General features: G+C 32.4%; 1 protein-coding gene across 1 annotated transcript; it reads right to left on the bottom strand.

Moving 5' to 3' along the window:
* Positions 1 to 842: 842 nt before the first annotated feature.
* On the bottom strand, positions 843 to 3562 carry LOC131655178 (uncharacterized). Its single transcript, XM_058925075.1, has 2 exons — positions 2227 to 3562; positions 843 to 1113 (listed from the first exon to the last, which is right to left on the bottom strand). Exons 1-2 carry the CDS (start codon positions 3270 to 3272, stop codon positions 1062 to 1064), a joined length of 1098 nt encoding a protein of 365 aa, XP_058781058.1. The 5' UTR covers positions 3273 to 3562; the 3' UTR covers positions 843 to 1061.
* Positions 3563 to 27915: the final 24353 nt, after the last annotated feature.

Below are 27915 nucleotides of genomic sequence, written 5' to 3'. Positions count from 1 at the left end.
AACGGGCGAATGCACCGTAGAATTTCCCATATTAAATTTATAAGAGAGTGGATTCATATACCTAATACCTTAAGATTTTGGGTAAAGATGTGACCTATGTCTCTTGTAATCCTGGAACATTGGACGTTCGTTGTTACTCCAGACTTTCACGGACTCCCCAACAAGTGGTATTAGAGTCGCGGTGGTTACTCCTAACTTTCTCGGACTCTCTAACAAGTGATATCAGGGTCGTGGCGAGAGCTGGATTCGGTGATGGATAATATTGCTCCAGATTTTCCCGAACTCCCCAACAATTATATCTTTTTACAGAAATGCTATTCTTACACCAAATCTTACACCTACACCGTATGTACGGACGACACTGTTCATGTACGAACGACATTATTCATGTACGGACGAATACTATTCATGTACAGACGAATACTATTCATGTACGGACGTTTATTTTTAATACCTGAATGTTGCATTAACCAACTTTATTACTGAATTAACAAAGTTTTTACACTGCATTAACTAAGTTTGGTGACTGTTAAAAATTATTTTCAATACCTAGATGTTACATTAACCAACTTCATTACTGCATTAACCAAATTTTTACACTGCATTAACCAAATTTAGTGACTACTGTAAAGTACTGTTGGATGTAAGTATTGGTATAACAATGGGGTGTATGAATAGCATTACTCATCTTGTTAATTAGTCAATGTTTATTAGGCTATTTATTATTATTTTTTCTTATATAAGCATATAAGAAATTCAATTCAATAGAAATGAAAACTCATCCTTCTCTAAATTTCAACACTTCTCAATTTAAAATGACTTAATAAATTATGAAAAAGGAGTAATGGAAACAAAAATATTCATCACTCATACTAAACATGCCTGCCTCTAATGAAATTTGCAAGCCTTATTATTTATTTATAATCCAAAAAAGAAGTGAAAAAATGGGGCAAGAGAATTATAATGACATTGACAGTTTCCACTATCCCCACAAATGTAAAAATAAAACAAGTAGCAAAACTTGACTTAAACGAAAACAATCAATCCTTGCCGTTGTCACACTAACCAGCTAGCCAATCGTCATCCATACAGTCAATTTCTCCAATGTCCATGCTGTGTACACAATGTAATAAAAAATAATTTAATATTGAAATCAATAATTAACATAATAACAACTTTTTTAGCAAGACCTTACATTATGACTATAAAATATTAAAACCAATTATTTTTTAACAGAACAAAACAAAAAGAATTTTTAACATGCATAAGAAATCCACAGCTGCTTCACAAATGGAATATTCCACAGCACTAGGAAACCCACTAGAAAAGGAAACGTATAAAATAAACTTTTTTTTGCATCACCAACAATAAACTATGCATCATAAACAAAAGATTGCATTAATATAAATAGAATGCAACAATGGTCTCTAAAGCTACTTTTAGTTTGAGCAAAGAATCTAAAGCTACTTTTAGTTTGAGCAAAGAATAAAAAAGAGAACTATTACAAAACACCTGATATATGTTTATAAATGAAAGTCATCTTCAATTGATTAGTCAATTTCGTAAAATTGAATAAGATGACTAAGAAAATTTAAAGTTGAGTCATCTGCTCTGATCACCTGGATGTTTTAGATCTTCGGTCTTAGTCGTGAGAGTGAATGTTAAGAATCTCATTAAATAGATTTAATTATATTTAATAATAATCCATCTTAATCCAATATCTAATCCATGCATTCGGTTTACTAAAATGAATATTTTAATTTTATAATTAAGATATAAAATTAAATCTAAATCGTTTAACTTTGATCAAAGCGACACTGATACTCAGAATGCGTGAATGAATGATCCGGTGACCAGAGAGAAACCTGGTCCCACTCAATCAGCTTGAGAAAGTTACTTCACATCTATTTACATCTATTTACGACCATTAAGACAATTCATGACTCAATTAAGACCCACATAGAAAGGAGCATAATGAATTTCAAAAAAAACTATCCCATCAAGAATGATCAAAATAACAGTAAAGTACATATTTTTTGATCTTGTGAGATTTTCTTTTCTTTGTGTAAAACAAAGATGAGACATAATTGAATTGAATTTTACTCTGCAACAAACTACACACTGTCCTATTCCTTTTCATTAACAAACATGAAATGAAACATCCTAAGATGAACAAACAAAAAACACAGAAAATGAAAATTTATATGAAACATATGAAGAACTTACCAAGGTAAAGTGGAATCATGTAAATTATCCTCTGAGCATAGTTCAAGGCAACTTTCATTTGCATTCAACCAAGCTGGAAACTCTAGAGGCTGATCAAAATCGCGGTATGCATCATTTTCAACCTTGGTTTCAGTTTCAGGTGCAGCATGTTCCATGTGTTTTAAGTACTTGAACCAACAAGCTGATTTAACCAAACTCATAGTATCATTCCATTCCATTTGATGTTGATCTCCCAATGATCTCATCTCCGCCATAGCCTCATCATTCATCGCCGTGTGTAAGGTTCCAGTAGCATGAGTTGCACCATGTGAATCAATAGAAAACCCATCTACCTGTGATGTTCCAGCACAGGGAACATCCTGTGAAGCAGAAGAAGATGAGGTTCCAGATGAGTAAGAGGATGGTGAAGATGATGATGATGAGTTACTATTCATATGAACAGTAATATCCAAGTTGTTGAAATCATGAAAATTCAGGTTCAGTCCCAAAGTTTGATTTGGAAGAATAAAATTTTCAGGCAAAAGGGTCGTCGGCGGCGGCGGTGGAAGAATCGTTGAAGCAGAAGGCCAAGTGTAAGAATTCGGAGCCGACGGATAGGAAAAATCATTGAAGTAGCTTGAAGAATTGCTTCTGCATGAAGGATAAATTCTCTGATTTCTCCTAGACTTATTATATCTCCCATCTTGCTCGAAACTCTGGTGCTGTTCGAAGCCTTGGTGCTGTGAAGGTTGAAGGGACAGTGATTGCTTTTGCACCTGTTCTCGAGCTTCTTCTTCTTGTTGCTGCTTCTTCTGTTGCTCACTTGCTTCTTTCATAGACGCTCTATGAAATTTTAAGGCGGTGACAATCTCTCTCCTAGCTTCTGCCATATTCATAAGCCTTTCTTGATAAGGCTTAGTAGTATGAAATCTCCTCCTAACTTGTTTCTTCTGCAGTTGTTGAGGTTGTGCCTTTTGAGCACCAACAGAAACACCATCCTTAAAAACATAGTTTTGGTCTTTTGGTCTAGGTGTACTCAGTTGTTTCACTAGGTTATCTAATTCCATTCTTTTTGGTAACAACTTTGGTGGGTTTAATTTTCTCCTAGAATTTGAGGGACTGAGCACACAATGTTGAGACAGATATGGTGGTGATTAGAAGAAAATTCATGTTCCTGGTTCTGTTGCAAGGCCTCGTGAGAGTTATAAATAGTAGGGGACAGACACAGCCTAGGAGCTTTAAAATATTTTGGAGTTTGGTATACTAATAAAATAATGTTGGACTTTTACTTGTTGTAGGAAACTAGGACTGTAACCAATTTATTACTTTATTACTTGGTCTCATCATGCTATAACTCACCTATATAATAATTGGACCATGATCACTGCTGTTGAAAAATGGTGCAGTCATTAGTCAAAGCATTGGATCTTGGGTGAAAACTCTACCTGAATCATTTCATTTATAGCTCATAGATTTAAGTTACAGTTGCAGATGTTACGATTGCGATTATGGATGTGGATGTTGTGATAAACATTGCAGTCGTGGCAGCATGAATTTTGATTGAGAGACATTAATTTTAAGATTTTTCATTATATTAGAAATTAGAAATAAATTGAGTTTTCAAATTTTTAATTTTAATAAAAATATTTAAAAAAACATAAACGAAATTGTCTTATGTGATTCATAATTTGGTTTGGTCTTGCAAATTGCTTGTGTGGAGATGGTCCTTTGTTGGAAAAATTAATCATCCCAATTGCAACTTCTATGAGTTTTGTAATAACCCATTGTATTACTTAAGTTAGGTTCAATTCGGCGTTTATCGACTTTTGTAACCAAATTTTTAAAACTTTCGTTCTTAATTTATATAACTTGCTTAAAAAAAATAATAATTTAATTAGATGTATGATTTTCAATCGCACCGCAAATGAAGGCTGATACAGCTGCAAAACTATTGCATCAGCTATATTGTAGCTATATTGTAGTAACAATTGCGGTTGGAGTGTAATTTAAAACCATGTTATAGCTTTTATAAAACCATAGTGACTCATCATGATTTCTACAAATCTATTGTAATATCAAACCTAAATTCAATCTATTGGCAAATCAATTCTTGTAATCATTCAACTATATCAATATCAATTAGTGTACATCTCTAAAATCAATTTTATAATTTCTGTCTATAGCATGTAAAGGTAACAATTTGAAACAAAATGGATTATAAAAGCTGAACAGAACATAGAAAAATCACAAGAGGAAAAAGATACCTCCTAACATGAATAACAAACAGAACCTGACAACATAACTTGTATAAAGAATTAAAAATGTAAGCCTTCATTCTAACAATATGCACCACACAACAACAAAAATAATGTTATCACAGTTTATCATTCGTTATTCTTTCAGAATTAGTTCATTAGTTTAATAGAGATGTCTTGTCGGTATAAAATGATTTTAAACAAATTTTCAATGTAATCTTAAAATATTGTCATTTAAATCTATTATGTAACTATAATTTAAAAATAAATATAAGCAACAAAATTTTCACTAATAATTTGACGTGGAAATAAAAGATAAAAGAGACCACAGAATATCGTAGCTGGTCACTTATCTCGATTAGTAAACAAAGATATAACCAATCAAGAAAAAGAAGTACCCGAAGAATCCCCATATGAACAAATACGCATGAGGCTAAGGAATTGGGCTCCAAAAAATTTAGCTTGCTCTTGACTCTATCCCTTAAAGAGTATGGAAACAACCTAAGTCTGAAAGCATCATAAATAATTCCAGGTATCTTGAAGTTGTTGGCTACTTCCAAGAATTACCTCAAGTGAAAATGTGAATCTTGATTAGCAACCTTTGAATATTAGCCTATTGCTTGTAACATTTGAAATATCATAGGCTTGAATTCAAATTGTGCCACTATGATTTCTGGTCGTATAATCCCCATATTCATGGCATTGAGATCAAACACAACTTAGTCCCTTATGTTTCTTTCCTTATCATTGACAATGCCAATAATGTCATTGTCTATCATGACTTCTTCCTTTTCAAATGGTTCTTCTTCAAAGTATCCTTCAAAGTTACCAAACACTAGGACTTCCTAGTAAGTGACATGTAACTTGAAATCTCCTTAGTAATTTGAGTGTTCTTTCTGGGTCAAGATCTCCTCTGTATACTGGAGTCAGCAACCTGCGGATGAAGCACACATACACCTATCATGTTAGTAGAGGACACAAAATGTCAGAAGCTCAAATGCTCTTTTCACAAAAAGAAATAATGTTTACATAAAATCAAAATGTCATTGACACACTCTCCGACAATGGCGCCAAAAATTTGGTGTGGATTAAAAGTATATAACGTGCAAGTATACACGATCCACATGAGCAAGTGATAAAAAGTAAGAGTATCATTCCCACAGGGAGTGTAATAACTTAGATTGAATTGTAATACTATCTTTTATGAATGAGCGTGAGCAAAAATAACAAAGTGGGGGTTGTCAGAAGTTTAGTTTTTAAGTAAACAATGTTAAAATCAAGCTTGGTTGAATAAGTGAGTAATTCAGTAATATAACTATGTTGGGAAATGATTTATAAATATGATTTCTCTAATGTGTGTTCTGAAGTGATTTATCGTGCCAGATGAGGTCAGATTGCAATCTTATGGTGTATTCATACAACATCAAAATCATATGCAATAAAGTAAGGGGACAAATTCTTAAGCTTCACATTTAACTTTAATATATGTTTGATTTTATTCCAAATGTCCTCTATGAATGTAGCTCTTTATGGTTAAAGTATCTATTCTAGTGAATATTCATATCCTACTATTTTCAATCACATTTATCACGAATTTCCACATGTTGATGGATTACTCACCCCCAACAAGCTTGTATCTTTTCCTAAGATGATCAGCCAAAGAATTACATTTATGACAATATAATGTACGATACAATCAGTCACTAACATCACATTAAATAACACAAAAGATTATTTCATATTAACTTCGCATTGCTCAACATAAAAGAATTTAGCTCATGATGAGCTCAGTACATACAGCAACACTAGTTTCTAAGCTAAACATACTTAAACACATAATGAAAAAGATATGAAAACATGGATTAACTTCTTCATTTTCTTACAATCTTCAATCAACAAGAGACAAATTTTGTCACGCTAGATAATAATGCTTGTTACATGGGAAGAAGAGAAGAGAAATTCTCCAAACTAACTCAACTTACTCTCACACCAATTCTATCAAATTTTAATCTCGGAGTTTGAACCTCTTTCCAATTCTTTCAAGTGATCCTTTTATAGCCAACCTCCTCTAGGGTTTCGTGAGATATTGGATCATGGGCTTCTTGATTGTCCATTTCTTTTGGCCCATGAAAATTAGCAAATTCCCTTCATTTCTTCTTTTTCATACCAGTACCAGATGAGGTACACAACGCATGTTAGGGACAAATCATTTAGTGGCAGACTTGCTGTAAAGATGGGACAAGTCGTCTGTTGTAGTGGTTGTACTATTTTGTAGTCTTTTGTCTTCTAGAACTTTGATTTTATCTTCTTTACTTTCTCGCCCATATGCAGCTCCTATATTCTGGCTGATGCCACGTATGCCCTAAAACCATGAACATCCATTCTTTGTAACATCCATTGCATTTTATACTTTGCTGAAAATCAGGTTTAAAATGGTGCTTTAGCTCTGTCGTGTCAAAACTTATCAGAAGTCAGTCTTACACATGTAACAAACACACACAAAACTCATAAATGAGAGCACTTATTGTGCTCTTCACAAACTTACTTAAAATAGCAAAAACCTACTTAAATAAATCTAACAAAATTCTTAATACAAATATAAAATAAAGTATTAAGGGCTAGAATATCTCACTTATAGTGAGTTATAACCATCTTTATTCAAATATATACACAACCACACACAAGACTCTGACAAGTGCCAAAGTGTCCGGGGAATTAAAAAAAATGAGATGTCACTGTAAAGCATACTAGAAGTAAAAGTTTTTTATCGTTGGGTAATTGATTTTGTTGGACCCTTTCCACCTTCATTTAACAATAATTACATTCTAGTTGCAAACTATGTGTCAAAATGGGTTGAAACAATTGCATCCCCTAAAACAAATGGAAAAATAGTGGTGAAGTTTCTAATGAAAACAATATTTTTTCTTGTTTTAGACCACCCATAGTGTTCGTTAGTGATTGAGGATCCCATTAGTGTAACAATCAACTAACAAAAGCACTTGAACATTATGGGGTAAGGAACAAATTAGGATCACCATACCACCCTTCTGTTTGAATGTTACCCTTTGTTCGTAACGTGCAGGTTCAGGCGCTTAGTAGCTCGTATGAGATTAGCCGGAGAGCGTCCGAGTTTTGTTGGGAAGGTAGTGAGTCAATGCTCTGTTCATGTAACACTGGATTGGGATTAGTAGTATTAAACTCATGTTTTGTTTTGGATATGTATTATGATATTATCTTATGAACATGTATGTTTGTTATTTGTTGTTGAGAGGCCTTAGTGCCGAATATCTTGGATATGACGTTATATTATCTTGTGGATTATTATTGAGATATGATTATGGTATGGGGCAAGATCATTCATTAAATACATGAGTATTTATTATTTCCGCTGTGAATGCATATTCTTGATGAATTATGACATGTGAAAGGTGTTACCTTGATGACCATGTGTAATTGTATATTTGATGGTGAATGATGTTGGTTTTTGAAAGCTTTTAGTTTTTGGAAACATCAATGCGACGCCCTTTGTTTATATTCATACTTATTTACTCTGATTATATGTTAAATATTGGGGGTATTAGAAAGGGGTGTTACACTAGGTACAAGAGAGGTGCGCCTAGCGAGGGGTCCAAAATCTTACCTTTAATAGAGGCTTCTAGTTCATTGAAAAGAGAGTTTTAAGGGAGTGAGGTAGTTCATAATTGAAGTAGTTTCACCTTGGTCTACAACAGGAGAATAAAAGAGGAAGCCTGAAGACAGAAGCTCTGCTCAAGTAACAGGGTAAATAAACTTTCAAGCTTAGTTTCGCGCGATTACTGGCAGTTGTGATGAGTAAGCGTAACAAAAATCTCTTTACTGAGGGTTAGATGTAGTCATTATATTCATGTATTAATTAGGTCATGATGTTCCATGTGATTCTACTAAAAATTTAATATTGACGACTCTTTGAGCTTAATGTTTGCTTTAGATTTTCAACCAAATTTTTGTTTTCATGGTGTAACCTGATATCAAAAGGTGTTTGTCATTACTAGATCCAAGATAATCATCCATTGGATTCTATTTTCCTAGACATAGGGTTAGGTTCAATATCTACACTTATTAAAGTCATATCATTGTGGAATCTTGCTGCTTTATAACTGTTGAAAACTAATGCTCTACATTGGTTAATAGACCGATATATTAGTTATTGGGTAATGCACTGATCTCATAACATGGATACCAAAAGGAGATACGAATGAAAGCAAGTGGCAATATTAATAGTTGAGTAGAGGAGAATAGTACTTGCATATGGGCGTGCATGATAAATACGTATTAATAACCTACCCCTAACAAGTTTTCTTACTATTAACAATGAAATCTCCATTTTACTTTTTGATCTATTTCTAGTCACTTACTTTCATGCATCAAACTAAATATAAAACCCTTATCTACTAAAGATCTTAACAACTGTTGAACAATATTTGAAACTAATAGTCTATGTGGATACGATAATTATAAAATTTACTTTTGTCTCACGATGAATATCAAGTCATAAATCAGTTTAGATGATGTACTAGTTAACATGATATCATGAACATACCAAGGACATATAGTGTGATAACTTGATGCTTGTATACAAATGTGAATGATCACACTTTCTAGATAAGAAGCCAAATTAAAACAGAGCTTAATGTGGCTTCTCATACCTTCAAGGCTTGCTTCAGATCATAGAGTTTATACTTTAACTTACACACAAGAGCTGAGTTGGAATTAACATTGCATTTGTCGGAATAAAATTCAAAGGTCACATTCTTATCCCTGACAAATTTTGACATGGAAATTAGATTTCTAGTAATGCTAGGAACATGAAGTAAGTTGTTTAGATTCAACATAGAATTGAACATAGGCTTATACCTAAACTTAGAGGAGACAATTGACTAGATTGTTAAGCCAAGACCATTATCAACTAGAGCTGTGTTTTAACCCTCATATAAATATTTATTTTGGAAGTTAGAAGTGCTAGAGGTAACGTGATGGGAAGCACTTGAGTTTACAAACCATGTCTGAGATTCAAGTCCTTGAGGCACCAGGAGTTCATCTTCATGAGTTAAAAGAGCACTTGCTTTTGTATAAGTAGAGGCTTGGTTCTTTTACCTGTCATTAGCATTAGAAAGACCTATTAAAAAGGAGCATGTCTAAGACTTTGGTAGCGAAGGCTCAAAGAAGTCATCATATTTATACTAGCAATCTACCACGTGATGAGCATATTTGGTGTAGAGTTGAGAAGTTGGACAATTACATATGCTATAAACCCATCTTCTACGTCCTCGACAACGATTGAAGCGCCATTTTCCACGAGAGTGTTGATAAAAGTAAGGTGTTTCACCATTTCTACCTGAGTTTTGACTAGCTATGACTTGGGCCACATTATCGGTTGCACTAGGAATTGGTAATTCTTAGAAAACTTATCAAGTTGTGCTTTTTGTGCTTGCAAAAGGGCTTCAACATCATATAAATCAGTTCGTTCCTTATTTTCATAGATCATCATTATGAATAGTTATATTCTTCAAGTAAACCTTGAAGAATTGCATCTATTTGTTCCCTTTAAGAGATATGAACACCATTGGCCAACAACGAGTCAATTATGGCTATAATTCTTAGAATATACTCCAGATTGATTGATGCAATTCTTCAAGGTTTACTTGAAGAATATAACTAAAGGAAGAAACCACTCCAGAAATATAACTCAAGGAAGAAACACCCCAGAAACTAACTGAGTTGCAAGATAGAACTCAAGGAAGAAACACTCTAGAAATTGTTGATAGAAGCTAAGTAAACAGAGTTTGGCCTTGAACTATCCAAATTTCACACTCTTCAAAGATGATATTAGCAATTTAATCATTATCAGTCTTGAACATGGAAGTAATTTGAGGATTAACTACCACTTTGTGGAGATTGTGAGTGACGATGTTACATTCAATTTGCTTATTCCAAAGATGAAGGTTTTTTCTTTCAGCTTGATCGACAACTTTGGAGCGAGGGTATTTGATGATGTTGAATTCGCAAATTATGAATATGTTGATTGAAAGGATCAAAACACATTTTGTAAATCTTGAGGAGAATTTTTATGATCCACCAATGAAGCTTCTTTAAAATTTTGAGGTACAACTGAATTTCGGAGAGAGAAGAAGGCAAAAACGAAAGAGGCTCCGTTCATACTTATAATATCATTTTGAGTAAACTAAGAAACTTGAAAGAATTATATTGCAAAATATTCTTATTATTGGTATTAGTTCGTTATTTTACAAATGAATGGTGAGGAACTATTTATACACAACATAGAGTTAATTATACACTAATTAACTTGTTTAACTAACCTAAACCACCCTAACTAATTTTACCAAAAACCATTACACTGTTTTTTGGTTAGTCTAATAGTAGATGTACTGATTCCACTTAACTCATTGAAACATATCATACAAAATTATGTATAAAAATGAAAAGAGATTAGCATTATCTAAAATTCCGAATACAATACAAAGCAAAAGTTGATATTCTTTTAATTTACACTTTCCGCTGTTTGTATTTGCAAGTGTCCTGATGCCCTTAAGAACAAGTGGCTAATATTTCCTACTAATTTGATATGTAAAATTTTTATGTACAAAACTAAAGTGCAATTTCTTGTGTCCTTGTTTTATTATTCCTTTATCATAACTTAACACATGAACCAGTTATTCAATGGTATAAACATAATAATTTTAAATATAAATTTAACAGAAAAGTGTAGGAATATTATAATTAAATCCTGAACATTAATTTCAAGTAACAACACATAACCTTTTATTCTAATTTATATTTCAACTCACTTTTTCCTATGAGAGATTAAAAGACTCCATAGGCATAACAACAATATTAATATATTATTGTTCAAACTAATAACACCAGTTAAATTGATTTCAAAGAAAATACTAATCACTTGCACTACTCTAAATCAGTGTTTTAAAAATCGGACCGGATCGATCGGTCGGACCGATTGAATCGGGAACCGGACACATAATCAGTCTGATTCAATAGTTGGAACGGAAATGTCATCGAACCGATGTGAACCGGTCAAAACCGATTTAAACCACTAAAATTGAAAAAACCGGCGGTTTACATGTATTTTTTTTTATTTTAAAAAATTAAAGCGACGTGGTTTTAATTATTTTTAAAGAAAAATTAAAATAAAATTAAAAAATTTGTAGATACGGTTAATTTTGTTACCGATGATTAATATTGAAGAAGAAGATCTCAATATTTAAACAATTTTTCCTTTCTTAAATTAAATTTAGTAAACAATGAAATTATTTTGTTATAAATTATTCAATTAGATTATGTTGCAATTAAATTTTGTTTGCAATTGTACCTTGAAATTTTGTACTATTTTATCATATGTGATACCTACGTTTAAAAATTGAATTTAAATTATGAACTTGAGAATTTATTTTTAATATGATATTTTCATAAAATTTAAGTGCTAGCTATATTTTGTAGAGACTGAATTATCCGATTCGACAAGTTTTATACCTGTATAATTTTGTTACAACGACCGGTCTATTCAACCAAGTTATCAGGTGTAACCCGGTTCAGACATGTGGTTCGACCAATGACTCAGTGGTTCGACCAATAAACCAGTGACCCAATACCCTCATCAATTTGATGTCCAGTCCGATTTTTAAACACGGCTCTAAATAGTATTCAAAAATATCTTCTCTCTATCCAAAAAAATATCTACTAAAGATCCAAATTACATAAGCAAAGGAAGAGGGTATTTATGGCAATGAACAATTATTGAGGTTTTGGTAGGCTTGTCAGCTAGAATTATGGGACCAAGCTTCTAAAACGTAAGCAAGATGCAATGTAAAATAAGTGAAGAATATCCACTAAATCTAATGTTGCAACCTTGTCTTATGTTTTCCAAATGTTGCATGATAGAATAGAAACTCCAAAATTTCTGTTTAACCAAGTTGAAGATCATTTTTGAGTGTATATTCAAGGAAAAAACATAGAACTTGGACCTCTTGAAATAGATAGTTTTGTTGAAGACAAAAAAACCCATCCCTATTTCTTTTAACCTGCTCACTACTTTCCTACCCTCCTTTCCATTGTATCTATGAATCCTCACTCACTTAGCTGACGTTTGCTTTTTTAGTATCATGTTTCAATTTCATTGTTTTAGGAAATGTTTGACACAACTTGCTTTCAGATTCATATTAAATGCCATATTTAAGAATTTTCTTTCAAACTATACAAATAATATATTTATTTGAAAGTAAATTTACACTTTTTTTTCTTTTAGATATAAGTTGTATTTATATTCTCTCATAAAATAAACATTGTATAATTAAAATATCTCTTGCCAATTTGAAGAGATTTATTTTTGTAATTTAAATATTTGTTTCATGTTTGTTTATGCATCAATGACTAATATTTTATATGTTTTGATTTTTAATATTAATAAAGAAAAGTATTTGTTTTGTAATTTTCTTTTAAGTAGGAGTGATAAGTGTTTTTCATGTGTTTTTTGATTTGACTAGAGATAAATTTAATTTGGTCTGTAAAGAAGTGAAAGCTGTTAGAAAATTAATTTAAACCGAAAGGAATCGAGGCTATAATCGTGTACGGAACACTTTCCTTATAGTATTTCAAGCACTCCCAATTTGTCTTGGAGTTTCTACGCAGGAATACCCAGAATAATTCAGCCTTCTCGAGTTTGCGCAAGACCGGCGAAAACTCGAATGTAGAGAAGAGTGCTCTGGAATTATTCTAGAGGATTTGCATTTTTTGTATTGTTATTTTATGAATTCATAATGAATTATTTATAAGTCATATTGGTATTGTTTCAAAAGGTAGCGACCCTTGATGAAACAATCTCTTTTACCAAAAGTCACAATGATTAGCATACAACAACACATTTCAAGAGTTGCATGGTTTCATTCTACAGCACTTCATGAAGTGTTGCCGTTTTTTAAATCCACTTCTCTTGTCATTTTGCAACAACTATTATATTATTAATTATTAATAATTTACAATAAAAGCTTCAATTAGATGGTGTATCTTGGTCAATACATTGACAAATTTTTTTCATTTTTGATAGTCTTTCCACTAAGTGTTGAATGCTTAGATGTAGTAGATGCATGTTTGGAACTTGAAAGGAGCAAGTTTTTAGGTTTTTTCATCTTGCTTTGCAAGGAGGTCGAAGTATGTCTCCTCAGATTTGTCAATGGTGATCAAGCACAAGTCCTCCTTACATTGGAAGTAAGATTTTTGTTTGAACTAATTGAGACCAAATTGTCGAGCCACGATGTTAGGTTGATAAGCAACAAGATTTATGTCACTTTTCTTGGTTGAAAGCCTTGTTGAGAAGTGTTTTGGTGTCAGGAAATCTTTCCAGATCTCGACAGATTCCGCCGGATGTTCAACATGAAGGACCATGAAATTCTCTTGTGAACCATACAAGACCATGGCGTCTATCCACAAAGGGAGCCATGTGAGGAGTAAACTTGTATCGGTTCGCCGCTTTGCGAACACCATAAAATACTTAGTAAATCTCTCTTGTGATGAAAGCCCTTTGTCGATCGAAGTGAGCGAAACAAGTCTACTTCCCTTGACTGACCATTCTTTGGTTTCTTCATCAGGATTGTTTGGTTTGGTTTGTTAGCCACTAAAGTTGGCTTAAATGTGGCATTAAGTCAAAATTGAAGGAGCTAGAATGGACTAGATAACAGAAGGGTACCCTCGGGATTATTGATGGGACTAAAATCTTTCATGGTCTAAGATGTTAGGCTTAAAGATTTATATAGTGATGCCAAAAATAACTGGTTTAAACATACATTTCTTCCACAGTGAAGTTGGTTGGCTAGAGTAGCAAATGAATTTGCTACTTGCTGAGAATCGGAGCAAAAGACAAAATGAGACAACCATAAAGACAAAAATGCAATATGTTCTTTGGCAGAAACTTCCTCGGTTATTTCATCAAAATGATCTGCGATGAAGTTTGTGAAGCTAGCACGTTTCGAATTAAAAACTACCTTATCTTGCTTTTGGATAGTCGGGTCAAAAACTTCACCAGTTGGCCGAAGACCAATGATGGCAGCCACATCAAACTACATTAGTGTAATCATGCCACAACACAATTTAAAGGTGTTTGTCGAACCCTTCCAAAAATAAGTAAAATGTTTTTGGTACATAGGGCCTACCCTAAATAGTTGAATCAAGTCGAAAAGACCTTGATTTTTCCAGGTTTGTGCTTTTTTAGATTCTACCTTATTTAACCAGTTAAGATAGTTTGACTAATCACTATACGAGACAGAAAAAATCGGCAAGACATGTAAGTAAAGTTTAAAGACTTGTTTACAGTCGCAAGAGGTTTAATACGTTTATAATCAGGGAAATCTCACTAATCTTAACCAATAGTTCAAATATGTCTCAACCTGCTCGAAGTTCCAATAAACCTCAACTTGTTCTCATTTAAATGAACACAACTTTAAAAATAAAAGAAAGGGTTTAAAAATAGTTCATAAAACACATTAAATCATATAAACTTTAAAATACACAAGCTATAATACAATTCACGACTTCAATTAAAAAAATATTATAAAATAATATATAATTATTAAATATTATATTTGTAAAAAAAAAATATATGGATATTATAGAGTTATTGACCCACCTGTTAAAATAAGGAACAGACATCAATATCATTGAATTTTTCATTAAAGATTTTGTTTGAAAGTCAAATAGATTAAAATTTGAGAAAAGGAAAGATACACCACAGTGTAAATTAATTTTAGGATTAAGTATGTATTTTGTTCATATAAATATCTCAAATTTTTTTTAGTTTCTATTTAAAAAATGACATATTTTAGTACCTATAAAATTTTTATATGCAGTTTTTGTCCCTGCTATTTTTTTTAAATTTTGAAAATTGTTTAACTACCTTTAAAATTTTAAATTTTTGAATAATTTTTTTCATACGTGTTTAAAATATTATAAAATATTTTTTTACCAAATTATATAATTTTTTAAAATTAGAAAAATGAAATATAAATTTTTTAAATTTCAGAAGATAATGATAAAAGTAATTCAAATCTCGATTTAGAAATCAAATTTTGAGTTCCTTTTTTTCGAAGAACTTTTTATAACGTTCTAAACATGTGTGTAAAATAATCATTCAAAATTACACATCGGTTTAACAGTAGGGACTAAAACTACGTGCATAATAATTTTGTGGGGCCAAAATATGTCATTTTTTTAATAGGACTAAAAATAAAATTTGAGATATTTATAGTGGAAAAAATAATACTTAACCCTTAATTTTATTAATAAATAATGATAATGTATTTCGTTAAATCAAATTAAATTTTTTAAATTATTTATATGAAATATACATAACAATGTGATATATTCTTATTAATTCACCATGTAATTGTACTATCGATGTATTTTCATTAACCTTTTATAATTTAGAAAGTTTCTCAACCCACTTCATGGTTATATTATGCATCACGCAAAATTCCAATTTTCTCCCAACTTCCGTAAATGCACATTCGGAAATATCTCATATTTTAGAAAAATTGAATTCCTTCTATAAATGCATCTATAGAAGCGTAATAAACTAGTATATACGATAAAAATACACATAAAAATCAGTTAAGGGAAACTTCCATAGATACATCTACGAAAAAGCTTAGCGCTATATTCTTTCGGTAGATGCATCTATCAATGTATTTTCATTAAACTTTTATAATTTAAATTAGAAAGTGTGTATATTTGAGATTTCAGTCTATGAATGTGGAGTAATTGCAGTAAAAATTTGTAATATTAGTCATTGGGACACCTGATGAGACTAGTTGAAAACGTTGTTGTCATAATAATGCAACTTGTACCATAAATAGAAGCCGTGAGATTTGACATAAAAAGACAATCATACAAGTTGCACCGCAAGAATTTCAACCGCACCATACTTCCTAACATTATTTTATACAATAATCACTTGCTGACCTTGGAATTTTTGTTGAGTCGTAATCCATAAGATCAAAATTCACATTCTAAAATTAAATATAACAGTCAACCTCATACACTATCACGCATACAAACATAAACTGTAATAGTCTAAGATTGAATTGCCTAATCCATATAAAACAGTTATCTTCGGTGTATGATAATAACCAACAAAAACGCGCATGTGTTTGGAACAGCGTTTGCAAGCTATTTCTCCTGAGACATTCTTGCCATGAAAATATAGAAGCTCAAATTTAACGTGATTTTCTAATGTGGTTTTTTAAAACGTGTCATTTTTCCAAACACATGCTAATAGGTCAAAATAAAATAAAACAAACATAGTGGAATTGAAGCAATAAAGATATAGATGGTAATAAACAAAAAAAAATTTAGGTCAAAAATATAAAATAATAATAAATAAATAAAATGGAATGCGTGAGGAAGAGAAACAGGCCTGTTGTATGTTGTTGTTGTTGTGTAGTGGAATTGTGGTAGCAGTGGATAACGCAAGTTGGATGAGAGTGTGTATGCTTTTTCAGTTGTGATTGTGATGAATGAATGAATGAAAGATAAAACCAAAGGCAAGTAGTCAATTTCTTCCATTCCCGGCGCACACAGCAGATTAAAGACCAATCACACTCCTCCTGAATCCGGATCACCTTTCATTCTTCCCCTCTGTCTTTCCATTCCATTCACACCAACAACATCACATAACCTGTCTTTATTTATACATTAAACTAATAATAGCCGCAGCACAACAACAACAACAAAATTACAAAAAATGTGTTTACAAATTTTAATAAATGTTTGAGAATTTATTAAAAGTTTTATTCTCTTAAGTTATTTACTAACTGATCTTTGGCCATGTGGTGTATTATGTAAGCATTTTAATACAAATGATTCATTCGGTCTTTATATTTTTCATCATGTAACTTGGTGTATTAAGAAGGACATACACTATAAATGGATATCCAAGTTAATTTTTTTGGAACATCCACAAAACTCTATGGTGAATTAATGGATGAAATGTGTTAATTGGAGAAGACGAAATGAGAAATTAGCGAGTAATTAATTGAGATGAGAATATAATTTGACATTAATTTCTAATGTTACAATAGAGAGGGTATTTATACAAGTTGAGTAAAATAAATATAATACAAAACAACTTAAAAAATAAGCTAAAAAACTCAAACACGGGTTCGTAATCGATTATGCTAAATTTGGTAACCGGTTACGCCTACTAAAAAAAAAAACACAAACTCAAAACGCATGTTGTAACCGATTACGCTATTTACTGTAACCGGTTACAAACCCAATAAATCTTTTTTCTAGTTTTCAGAAGTGCTTATTTTTTAAGTTGTTTCCACCAATTTGCTCCCAAAAGCTTATCCATCACATTTGAATAACTATGTACATCCAATACACCACCTTAATTCAAATGCTCCAAATTCTACATGCTCAAGTTCTCCATGCCTAAGTTCATCTTCAACTTATTGAACACATCATTTGTGACTTCTTTTGTCAACAAATCCGCTACTTGTTCTTCGCTTCGATAGTATCCCAATCTCAGCTTGCCTTCACACACCAGATCCCTCAAGGAATGAAACTTCATCTCAAAATACTTGCTCCTCCCATGTGCAATAAGATTCTTAGTAAGGTTGATGGGTGAAACATTATCAACCAAGAGTGTTACACCTTCTGTTCGTCGACCACAACATCCCAACTAATCCTGATCCTCTTGTTTGCAACATCAAACAACTTATAACCTCTAGTAGGATGATAACCAACAAGCAACATCATCTCACCCTTGTCATTTAACTTCTTTCGAAGTTGACTCGTAACGTGTCGAAATGCTATCGAACCGAAAACTCTCAAATGACTTAAGTTTGGTTTAAATTCAGACCATACCTCTTATAGAGTCACCTTATCAAGCTTCTTTGTAGGACATATATTCAGCAAATAGGTGGCTGTAGAAACGGCTTCACCCCCATTGCTCCTTCGGCAAGTCTTTTCCCTTTAACATGCTCCGAACCATGTTCATTATCCAATGATTTTTTCTCTCCCCAACACCATTATGTTGTGGCGTGTTGTGTGGCACATTCTCACGCATTATTCCATTTTCATAACAATATTTTCCAAACTTATTTAAGGTATATTCACCTCCACCATCTGTTTTAGAATTTTGAGTTTATGACTACTTTGCCGTTCAACGATGAACTTAAGCATCTTTTAATACATCAAATATGTCATCCTTTCTCTTAATTAGGTATTTCTGTAATTTTCTACTAAAATCATCGATAAAAGTGACAAAGTACCTATTACCACCATACGAGTTGACTTGCATTGGACTGCACACATCAGTTTATGACTGCCATAATTCTCCTCTGTAGATGGATAGGAAGAGAAATGAGTTTATCATTTAAGAATTATAGTGGAATAGAAAATTTTTTAGATATATTTAAAGCTTGTTGCAGATAATAATCAAATGATGCAATTGGATGAATGGTAAAGGAGCAAAAATTTTAATGAAAGTGAAAACATACGAAGTGGTAGAAATTTTATGACGTTGTATCACATAGACAATGCCATGTCAAAATAGACAATGCCATGTCAAAGCCACATCATAAAATGAAGTGCCAACTAGACAAATTTGATTGGGATTGAAAAATTTCAAAATATGTTCAGTTGAGGGAAAAAAACTGATTTTTTTAAAAGAGACTAAAAAAGTAAAATAACTTAATTAGGAGGAAAAAAATACATCAAAGCTTTTAGTTTTTATTTGCAACAAAATTTGAATCATAATTTAAACATATGTTATTAGATACAAAATGCATTAATAAGTAACTAAGATGTAAACTATTAAACCATCTATTTATTTTTGTTACAAAATTTTATATGCAAAATGATAACAATCTAAGTGAACTATACAAATATAAATTATATATTTGTTTTTACTGCATCTGCTACTACGGCTCTACAGCAGCTTATTACTGCCATAATTATTCTATGTAGATGAATTGTTGCATTCTTTTGAATATGAGTCTCGCACCAAACTGCAGTTTGTGGTTGATTCATGTTCTGCTGGATTGAGTCCAAAAGAAATGAATTAACTCTGGAATGATTTCAAGCAATGGATGGACTCCAGCGCTTTTGAAGTTCATTTCTTCTACTTCAAGGAAGCTATGAGGAAAAGGAATGCTGAGATTGCTACAATTCAACCTTCTCCTAATCCTCCTATGCTCTATCTTCCTGCTCCAGAAGTTCCTATTCCTGAAAAGCCTACTTCTCGTCAACAGGATCTCACTCTAGTTGATACTTCATCTTAGCGGCTACCTAGAGAATCTTCTGGTGTGGAGAAGGCGCCTACATATGGTTATGGGGATGTGTCTAATCTGCTTCAGTAAACTCTAGAAGATTTTAAGGCAGAAAAGGTTTTTGTCAGACAGAAGTTTGAAGAAGAAGAGGAAGAAGAAAAAGAAGAAGAAAAGGGACGTGAAGAACAACAGACGACGAATAATGGGATTTTGAAGATGTTGTTGGAGATATCCTCAAAGATATATAGAAAACCCTAGCCTTGTTTTGTTTTTCCTTTACCCTTTTGGACCCTAGCTTCTTTTGTTTGTTTTTTGCCTTTATACAAAATTTTGTACTTTATCAGCTTAAGCAATGAAGTGTTATCTTTTTTGACTATTTTGTTAAAGTCTTTTTGATTTCTGACAAAAGGGGAGAAGTAAAGATGATTTTGATATATCTAATTATCATAAGAATATTTCCCATAAATGATATAAGAAATTTTTGCGACTGACATGTTTGAATCATGAACTTTGTAAAATTCAGGACAATTTTTTTATAGGCAAAACTCTAGAAGAAAGTCAGAAGACTTTTTAGAAATTGAGAAGCCAGAAAGTTCAGATGTTCTGAACATGGTAAAGATATGATGAACCTTGCTCTGACGCTTAGTGCATATTCACAAATAGGTTCTATCAACAAGATTGTTAACAAGGTTCAACTAGTTTCTGTCAATTCATCACGTTTTGATAGAAAACCAGGACCTGAGATGAAGAACCAGACATTTCTAGTCAGACTCTGATGGAATTGTAAATAAGGAAGTATTCCTTTCTTATTAACTTCTTATACTTCAAAATCATTTTGTAATTCTTGTGCTCGGGGGAAGCCTCTGGACGAGCTTAAATGAATTTTGAGTATCATTCTCAGGGGGGTTGCTTAGCTAACTCTGAACATATTTTTATGTGATTTAAATATTGTATAAATTGTTCATCAAAATACATGGTTTTATAATCAAAAAGGGGGAGATTGTAAGAACAAGATTGGTTCTGCATCTGGCCTTAGGTTTTGATGATAACATACATGATGTCTTAGAGAACAATTTAGTACTCTAATGGTTTTTGTCTTGTGTGTAGCTTTTGCTATTAGATTCTAACTCTAAAGAAAAGGAATGTGAGGTTTTGAACATAACACAATTCAAATCTAAAGAAGAAATTGGCGTGTTTACATATTCAGTTAAGTTCGAGTATGCTTCTATAACAACAGTTCTGATGAACGTTAGTAATAGAACTTCGGGTCGAGACTTTCATGAAAGAGATTTTGGGGCATCCTCTAGCTCTGAGATTTTGTTGTCCAAGTTCTGAAGATTCTGAAGACAAGGTTCTGGAAGAATAAGTTCTGAAAATTCTGGAAGAACAAGTTCTGAAGATTCTGAAGACATGACTTTTGAAGACTAAGTCCTAAAGTTTTGAAGACAAAGTTCTGAGTGAACAAATTCTGAAGACTCTGAAGACTTAGGCTCTGAAGATTTGAAGACCGGGTGTTGAAGTTCTGAAGACAAGGTTCTGGGTGAACAAGTTCTAAAGACTCCAAAGAATGAGGTTCTAAAGCTTCGAAAGACCAAGTGCTGAAGACTATGAAGACAAGTTTCTGTTTGGACAAGTTCTGAAGACTCTGAAGACTTAGGTTTTGCTGACTAAATATTTTGATCCTTCAAAACAAGCTTCGACATCTGCTATCTGAAGCCTATGAAGATTGGATGATAAAAGATCAAATTTTAATTCACATGAGAAAATAACATTGGGTGTCTAATCTTCCCAAGGTGGCGCTAGGTTTGCACTGCAGTTCAGTGTTGTCTACCTCTCCTCATTAACCGTTGAAACGATACAGCTAGAATTGCATATTCCAATTCTACCCTTTAAGGGACTTCTCTTCTTGTGCTATAAAAAGAAGACTTAGAAGAAGAATCAAAGAGACGTTGGAACGATGTTACAACAACTCTGAATATTACAAAACTCATGCTCAAACGCTGCTAAAATCACTTTGATCATTTCTTTGTATAGTTTTGTAAGCAAGTGAACTTTTGTTCGTTAACTTGCAGCAAGTGAGCTTTTGTTCGATATTTGCTTAATACTTTTGTATTATTTGATTGTATTTCAAACTTATGTAATCTTCTTTCAAGAAGCATCTCTGTAAATATAAAACTTTTGTATTCAATGAGTGAAGTTGATAGTTTCTTGAGAGACTAAGGCTTTAGTCATAATTCTCAAGAAGACATTGACAATTAGTCTTCGGGGTTTGTAACAAGGGTCAATTAGTCTTTGTTGTTGTTTGCAATATTGACAGGCAGTCATTACATTGGTTTTGTAATCAGTTTGGTTATAGTGAATTAAGTCTTTGTTGATAAAACAAAATCACCTTGGCGGGTGAACTGGAGTAACTTCGTTAACAGTGAAGGAGGATAAAAAATTGTGTTATTTATTTTTGTTCTTGTGTTTTTGATTGGGAATAAATTTTTTTAAAGACTTGAAACCCAAATCAAACCCCGTCGCATTTCTTGTGTCTCACGCACCTTCAAATCTCTCATATGTTGTAATAAGGTGTCATACCCCAAAATTTGCCTTCCATATTCCATTCACAATAATTCAAAGTTCAAGAGACTCATCTAGTCATTCTCCTAAGCAAGAGTCTCCTAAAGCTAGGGTTTGGTATTCTCCTGAAGGAATTAGCAAAACAAGGTCTCTAATGAAGTTCTCCATGGCCCATGATGATCTAAGATACCTTTATGATAAAAGTCAAGACCCAACTCTAAAGGTTACTTGTTCAAAACAGCTCAAAAGATTCACAGTCAACTGATTAAACCTAAAAGTCAACCACAATCAAAGCATGGTCTAAACCTCTGACCATTGGTCAAACATCAAGTACAAGGGTGTATATCCATAATTTGATCAAAGTTTGATCATGATTTATCAGTAGAAACTCAGAGATGAACAAATACAAAAAGGTTCAAATTAGGGTTTCTCTAGGAGAAAGTCAACTCAACTTTGACTGGCCATAACTTTCACATGGAACATCAAAAATTCCCCACTCAAAGCCTATTTGGAAGGAAATTGGATTCCCTACAACTTTGTCTCTCACAAGCCAAGGCTAGAAATGGTTCATTTGAGAGGTACAATGCAAAAGATTATAGGTCCTTTTCAAGCATCCTCCAAAAGCAGTTTTTTGTCAAAGAGGATATGATCAAGATAAAAGCTCCAAATGAAAACTATGTTCCAAAGTGGCTTATAAAGGACCTCTTGAGGTTTCCAAAAAGTCTTAGAACTCCTTCATAGCTTAAAAATTGAGTGAGATATGCTTGGTTAAAGTTGGGTGATTTTGGAGGCAAAATATGAAACAAAGGAGGTTCAAATTGGGATTTTTTGCAAATGGGCCTATATTTTTATGATTCAACCTTGGTCCACAAGTCACTTATGTTACCCAAACCAAGTGCCACGAATTTTACCTTTATTTGATTTTATATGATTTTTATTTCATTTAAAAATGATTTAAAATAATATAATTGAAGGAAAAATCAAATATTGTGTTAAAATATTCACATGAGCCAATTCCAATCACATTTATGACATATTATCATATAATTTTCGTGGTATATTGATTGGGAAAAGATTGATACAAGATTTGGCCAAAATAGAAAGTTTTCATTCAAGATTTGAATCAACTTTACAAACTTTGCAAGATTGGATTTCAAGAGGCCTTGGGCTATAATTTGTGACCTAATCCGTTGCCTATAAGTACTTAACACATGCCAAGTGAATAAGGGTTGGAAATTCTGCAGAGAAAGCACATTCACGCACAAGAAATTTTCCAAAAAAAACTCACATTCGGTTTCTACAAATTAGAAGGTTTCAACCAGATTTAAAGAGTGCAAAAGCTTCCTTGAAGGTATCTGAAGCTACCTGGATACTTGCATAGCATCAGCACCCCCAGAACAACCTCCAATTGGCCGAGGTATGTAACTCTGAAACTTGGATCGATTAGAGTAATTTATGCATTTTCATGGGTTTTTAAATGTATATTTTGTATGTTCTTAATGCTGTGAACGATTCTGGTTTAATTAATTGAAGTTTATGTGCTTGGAACGTGTTTCGCCATTAGAGGCCGAGTTAGGGTTCCAAGTTTTAATTTAGGGCTTTTTTCTAGGGGCGAAATTATAGGGATTTGAGGGCATATTCTGGTTCGTGAGATCTAGACGAAGAGGATAGGCTGGTCGCGAAACATTTATATATGAGTATGTGCTATTCGCTATAAGGCAGGTTGATTGGCCACGAACAAAACCCTAGCAAAACCGTAGCTAATACTTGCAGGTTTTTTTAGTACTTCTGGGGAAGACGATGGCGTGTCGTCCTATGGTTGGTCCATTCATAAATTCGCGCGCTATTTTGTGGGGTGTTTCTTATTTCTCTCATATTATCTTGGCTGCGTGGAATAAACGACTAAGTGGTTCAGTTGGGTTGGTAACGAAACGCTCTTGTGAGGGGGAGGTCACAGGTTCGAGCCTCCCCTCTAACATATATTTTTACGGAAATTATTTCTCTGATCACATGCGCCCATGGCTATCCATCCCACCATGGTCCCTCAGATCTAACCCCTTAATTCATCACTAACTTAGATCCCACGCTCCAGGATTAATGCCTATACCATAGTCCTCCCAGCCTGCCACATTGGATATAAATCCTGATTAACTTATATATTATAATTAATTTAAATATTTTAGTTAATTCCTTTTAATATTTATTTATACAAATTAATATATATTATAAATATTAAATTCCAATTTATTGTTCGCCCCGATTAAATCGATTAATCGCAATGGGCAATAATCGATTTTAATTAAAATGTTTATTTAGTTAAAATAGAAATAAATTTTATTTGGCTAAAAGGTTTCAACCATTTTACTGGTTGCGATGATTAGCCTATTTTCTTCATTTTAACTCATTATCATTTTTAATCGAAACCATCGATTACGAGGGGTAATGACACAAACTAAATTATTAAATTCCTAAAAAATACTTTTATTCGTTATCAGTGATAATTGAATCCATCAATTAAAATTGGTAACGATACAACTACTAATCTTTTAACTATGGTGATCGAATCTATTGATCGTTGCGGTTAATAGTACATACTAAAATCAGGGTTGTACGCCCAAATCTAAAACACTCAAAACACTTCAAATCAAACTACGGATTTTCATCCTTATTCAAAACTACGATAGGCCATTCAAAAAGCCTTCCAACCATCTCAAATCAAATTTCAACTCTAAGAGCGTACAACCCTTCCCCGAACTACGTTGACTCTGATTCTCCCTAAGGAGATACGTAGGCACTTGGATAACCAAGGCGAGTCCCCTTCCCTAAAATCTCAATTTTTCCCCTATTCATTTCCTTAGCTATAAACCTTAATAATTCTAGCCACAAACCTTTACCTTAAAATGCAAACCTTAGGAAAGGGTTGAGGGTGCCTAACACCTTCCCTCGACCTGAATATAGTATCTTACCCTGATCTCTTAACTGCGCGAGGTTTCCTATTCGCCTTGGTAGAATAGGTGGCGACTCTAAGTCTTAATTTTTAGGGCAGGTTGCTACATAAGGTTTGCGGGGATATCTATGAAAGCTCAAGATATTATATTAGTGGAACTCTCAAGAAGAAATATTTGGGGAGATGAGTAGGTCAAATGGTAGGCCGAACCTCTATAATCCTGGTGTAATCTCTCAATCCCTATTTCTTTAATTTTGGTTATTTAATTTTCTTTTCTCACTAATTTTTTCTTTCTATTTTCTGCTGCTTTATCTATACACTAACATAATTTTTTTTCAAAGAAAATTAATTTTTAAATTAATAACAATTAATGCACTTCACAACCTTCTCTTGTTTTTGGAGTCAATTGGTCAACACAATAAAATTTTCGCTGCCCAATTTTGTGAAAACTCGTATTTTGTGAAAATGTTTTTTAAAATCATTTTTAAGAGTAAAGTCTACTCGAACAAACCCCCCTCTAGACTAGGGGTGGCAAAATGGATGGATTGGATGGATTTGGATTGGATTGTTAATGGATGGATCAAAACGATCCATTAATCCATTAACAATCCACTAAATTTTCTTTTGAAAAATCCAATCCAATCCATCCACTAAGAGATATAATCCATCCAATCCATCCATTATGGTATTTCTAATGGATGGATATCCATCCATCCATAAAATTAACTTAAATTCTTTTTTTTTTTATTAATTTTACAAAAACAATTTTTTTATGAAACTTTTTAAAAGAATTTTAATTATAAATATTTGTCTCTATAGTAACTCTAATCAACTAACGTCTTGATTAACTTTACTTTTTTTATTAACTTTCTAATTCTAACCAACTAACTTATCGAAAGAAAATTAAAATTCATTGTGTCGCAATTAAACTATTTTAACATGAATGTTAAATTAAATAAATTCAATGCGTACCAATTAAGCAATTTTAACGTTAATATTAAATTAAATATAGACAAGGTATCTAGCATCATTAATTTTTTTCAAGGAGATACTGTACATATTGTATCATTAATCCTGCATCATCAATTTTAACGTTAATACTAACGTTAATATTCATACTTTTTTACAATATGATACAGGAAAGAAAATTTATGGGTGTGAATATTATGAGAAACAAAAATGTTAAAAAATTGTTTAATTTTAAATTTTTCATGTTTTTTAATAAAAAAGTAATTTAATAAGTAATAAACTAAAATCCATTGGATTTATAAAATGAGATGGATGGATTGAATCCATCCATGTAGTTTGATGGATGGATTGGACCAATCCATTAAATTTGTTTTTTGGTTAATGGATGGATTGGATGGATAAATTATTGGATGGATTGGATGGATATTCTCTTAATGGATTTTATTGCCACCCCTACTCTAGACCTTTCTCATTCGTATTCCTCCAACAACTAGGAAATTAACATCGGGTCATTGCTTATTCCTAGGGACATTACTCATCTATTTGGAAGGTAAAAAAACAACAAACAATATATAAAAGTTCTTTTGAAGTTGAATATAGAGCATTAGACACTATCTATTGTGAGTTAGTTTGACTTTAATATCGCATGAGGGATTTGCACAGCTTCATGAACTTATTCAATTAAGTGTTTGATAATTCATTCATTCATTTAACAAATAAGGGTTTGTGTATTTTTTAAAATAAGACTTCTTCTTAAGTATAATTAAACTTTTTCGTATTCTAACACATAAAGAAAAGTATTATTATTATTATTTTATTTAAACTGTCACTAGGTTAGGTAAGCCCCCTTTTATCGACGGTTTTACCGCTTTAGCCGACACTGATGCTGCCATTTAAAAATAAAGTAATATGGTCATATAACATCTAATCATATTTTTCATGTTTGGTATGAGAGAAGTTCAACAAGAATTTTATGATTGCTTCTGATCTCTTCATAAGAATAACTTGCAGATTTTTTCACAAAACATTTGTCTTCAACAATGTGTAACTCCTTTATTTCAAAACTTGACACGATTGACATTTATCATGTTTAAGTTTGAGGAAAGGTGTTAAAAGGCTTAGTATGATTAATTTAATTTCTTAATGTTAGAATATTTTATATTTAAATATTATTTATTTATTATATTTTAATAATTATTATGTAGGCATATATATTTATATTAATTATATTAGTTAATTATTTATCAAATTAAGTGGCTTAATTGATTAAGTGATCAAGTAAAATTAAAAAGTTAATTAGATTTTTATTTATAAATTAATTGATTAATTAGTTGGATATGGGTGGACGTCAGGATGATCCATTTCAGAATAATGGGAACCTAACGGGCCATCACCTTATATATAGGCAATGGTCCCCAATATTCCGTATATATGCAAATAATCTCTTCTACCCACTTGGAGAGAGTTTAATGCATTAGAAGTATCAGTTGAAAAACAACCACAAGCCAACGGGTGCTCGTCATTCGTTTATCTTTTCTATCCAAATATTCCTAGTATCAATCCTTGATATATGCTCTTATGGTTTATCAGGCTCGGCTCTGGACCAGGGCAAGTAGGCCCACAACCCAGAGCCTCAAAAAGA

The sequence above is a fragment of the Vicia villosa genome, linkage group LG3, assembly GCF_029867415.1.
Source record: "Vicia villosa cultivar HV-30 ecotype Madison, WI linkage group LG3, Vvil1.0, whole genome shotgun sequence".
In the NCBI taxonomy this organism is placed as follows: Eukaryota; Viridiplantae; Streptophyta; class Magnoliopsida; order Fabales; family Fabaceae; genus Vicia; species Vicia villosa.
Note: the sequence above shows the minus strand (reverse complement) of the source record. Positions and strands in the feature narration are given on the sequence as shown.

Bases quoted from the DNA above. Each gene is read 5' to 3' on its own strand.
- LOC131655178 (XM_058925075.1), bottom strand. From the start codon at position 3,272: ATGGAATTAGATAACCTAGTGAAACAACTGAGTACACCTAGACCAAAA. The intron at 1,114-2,226 runs GTAAGTTCTTCA...TTGTGTACACAG, and splicing joins CATGATTCCACTTTACCTTG to CATGGACATTGGAGAAATTG.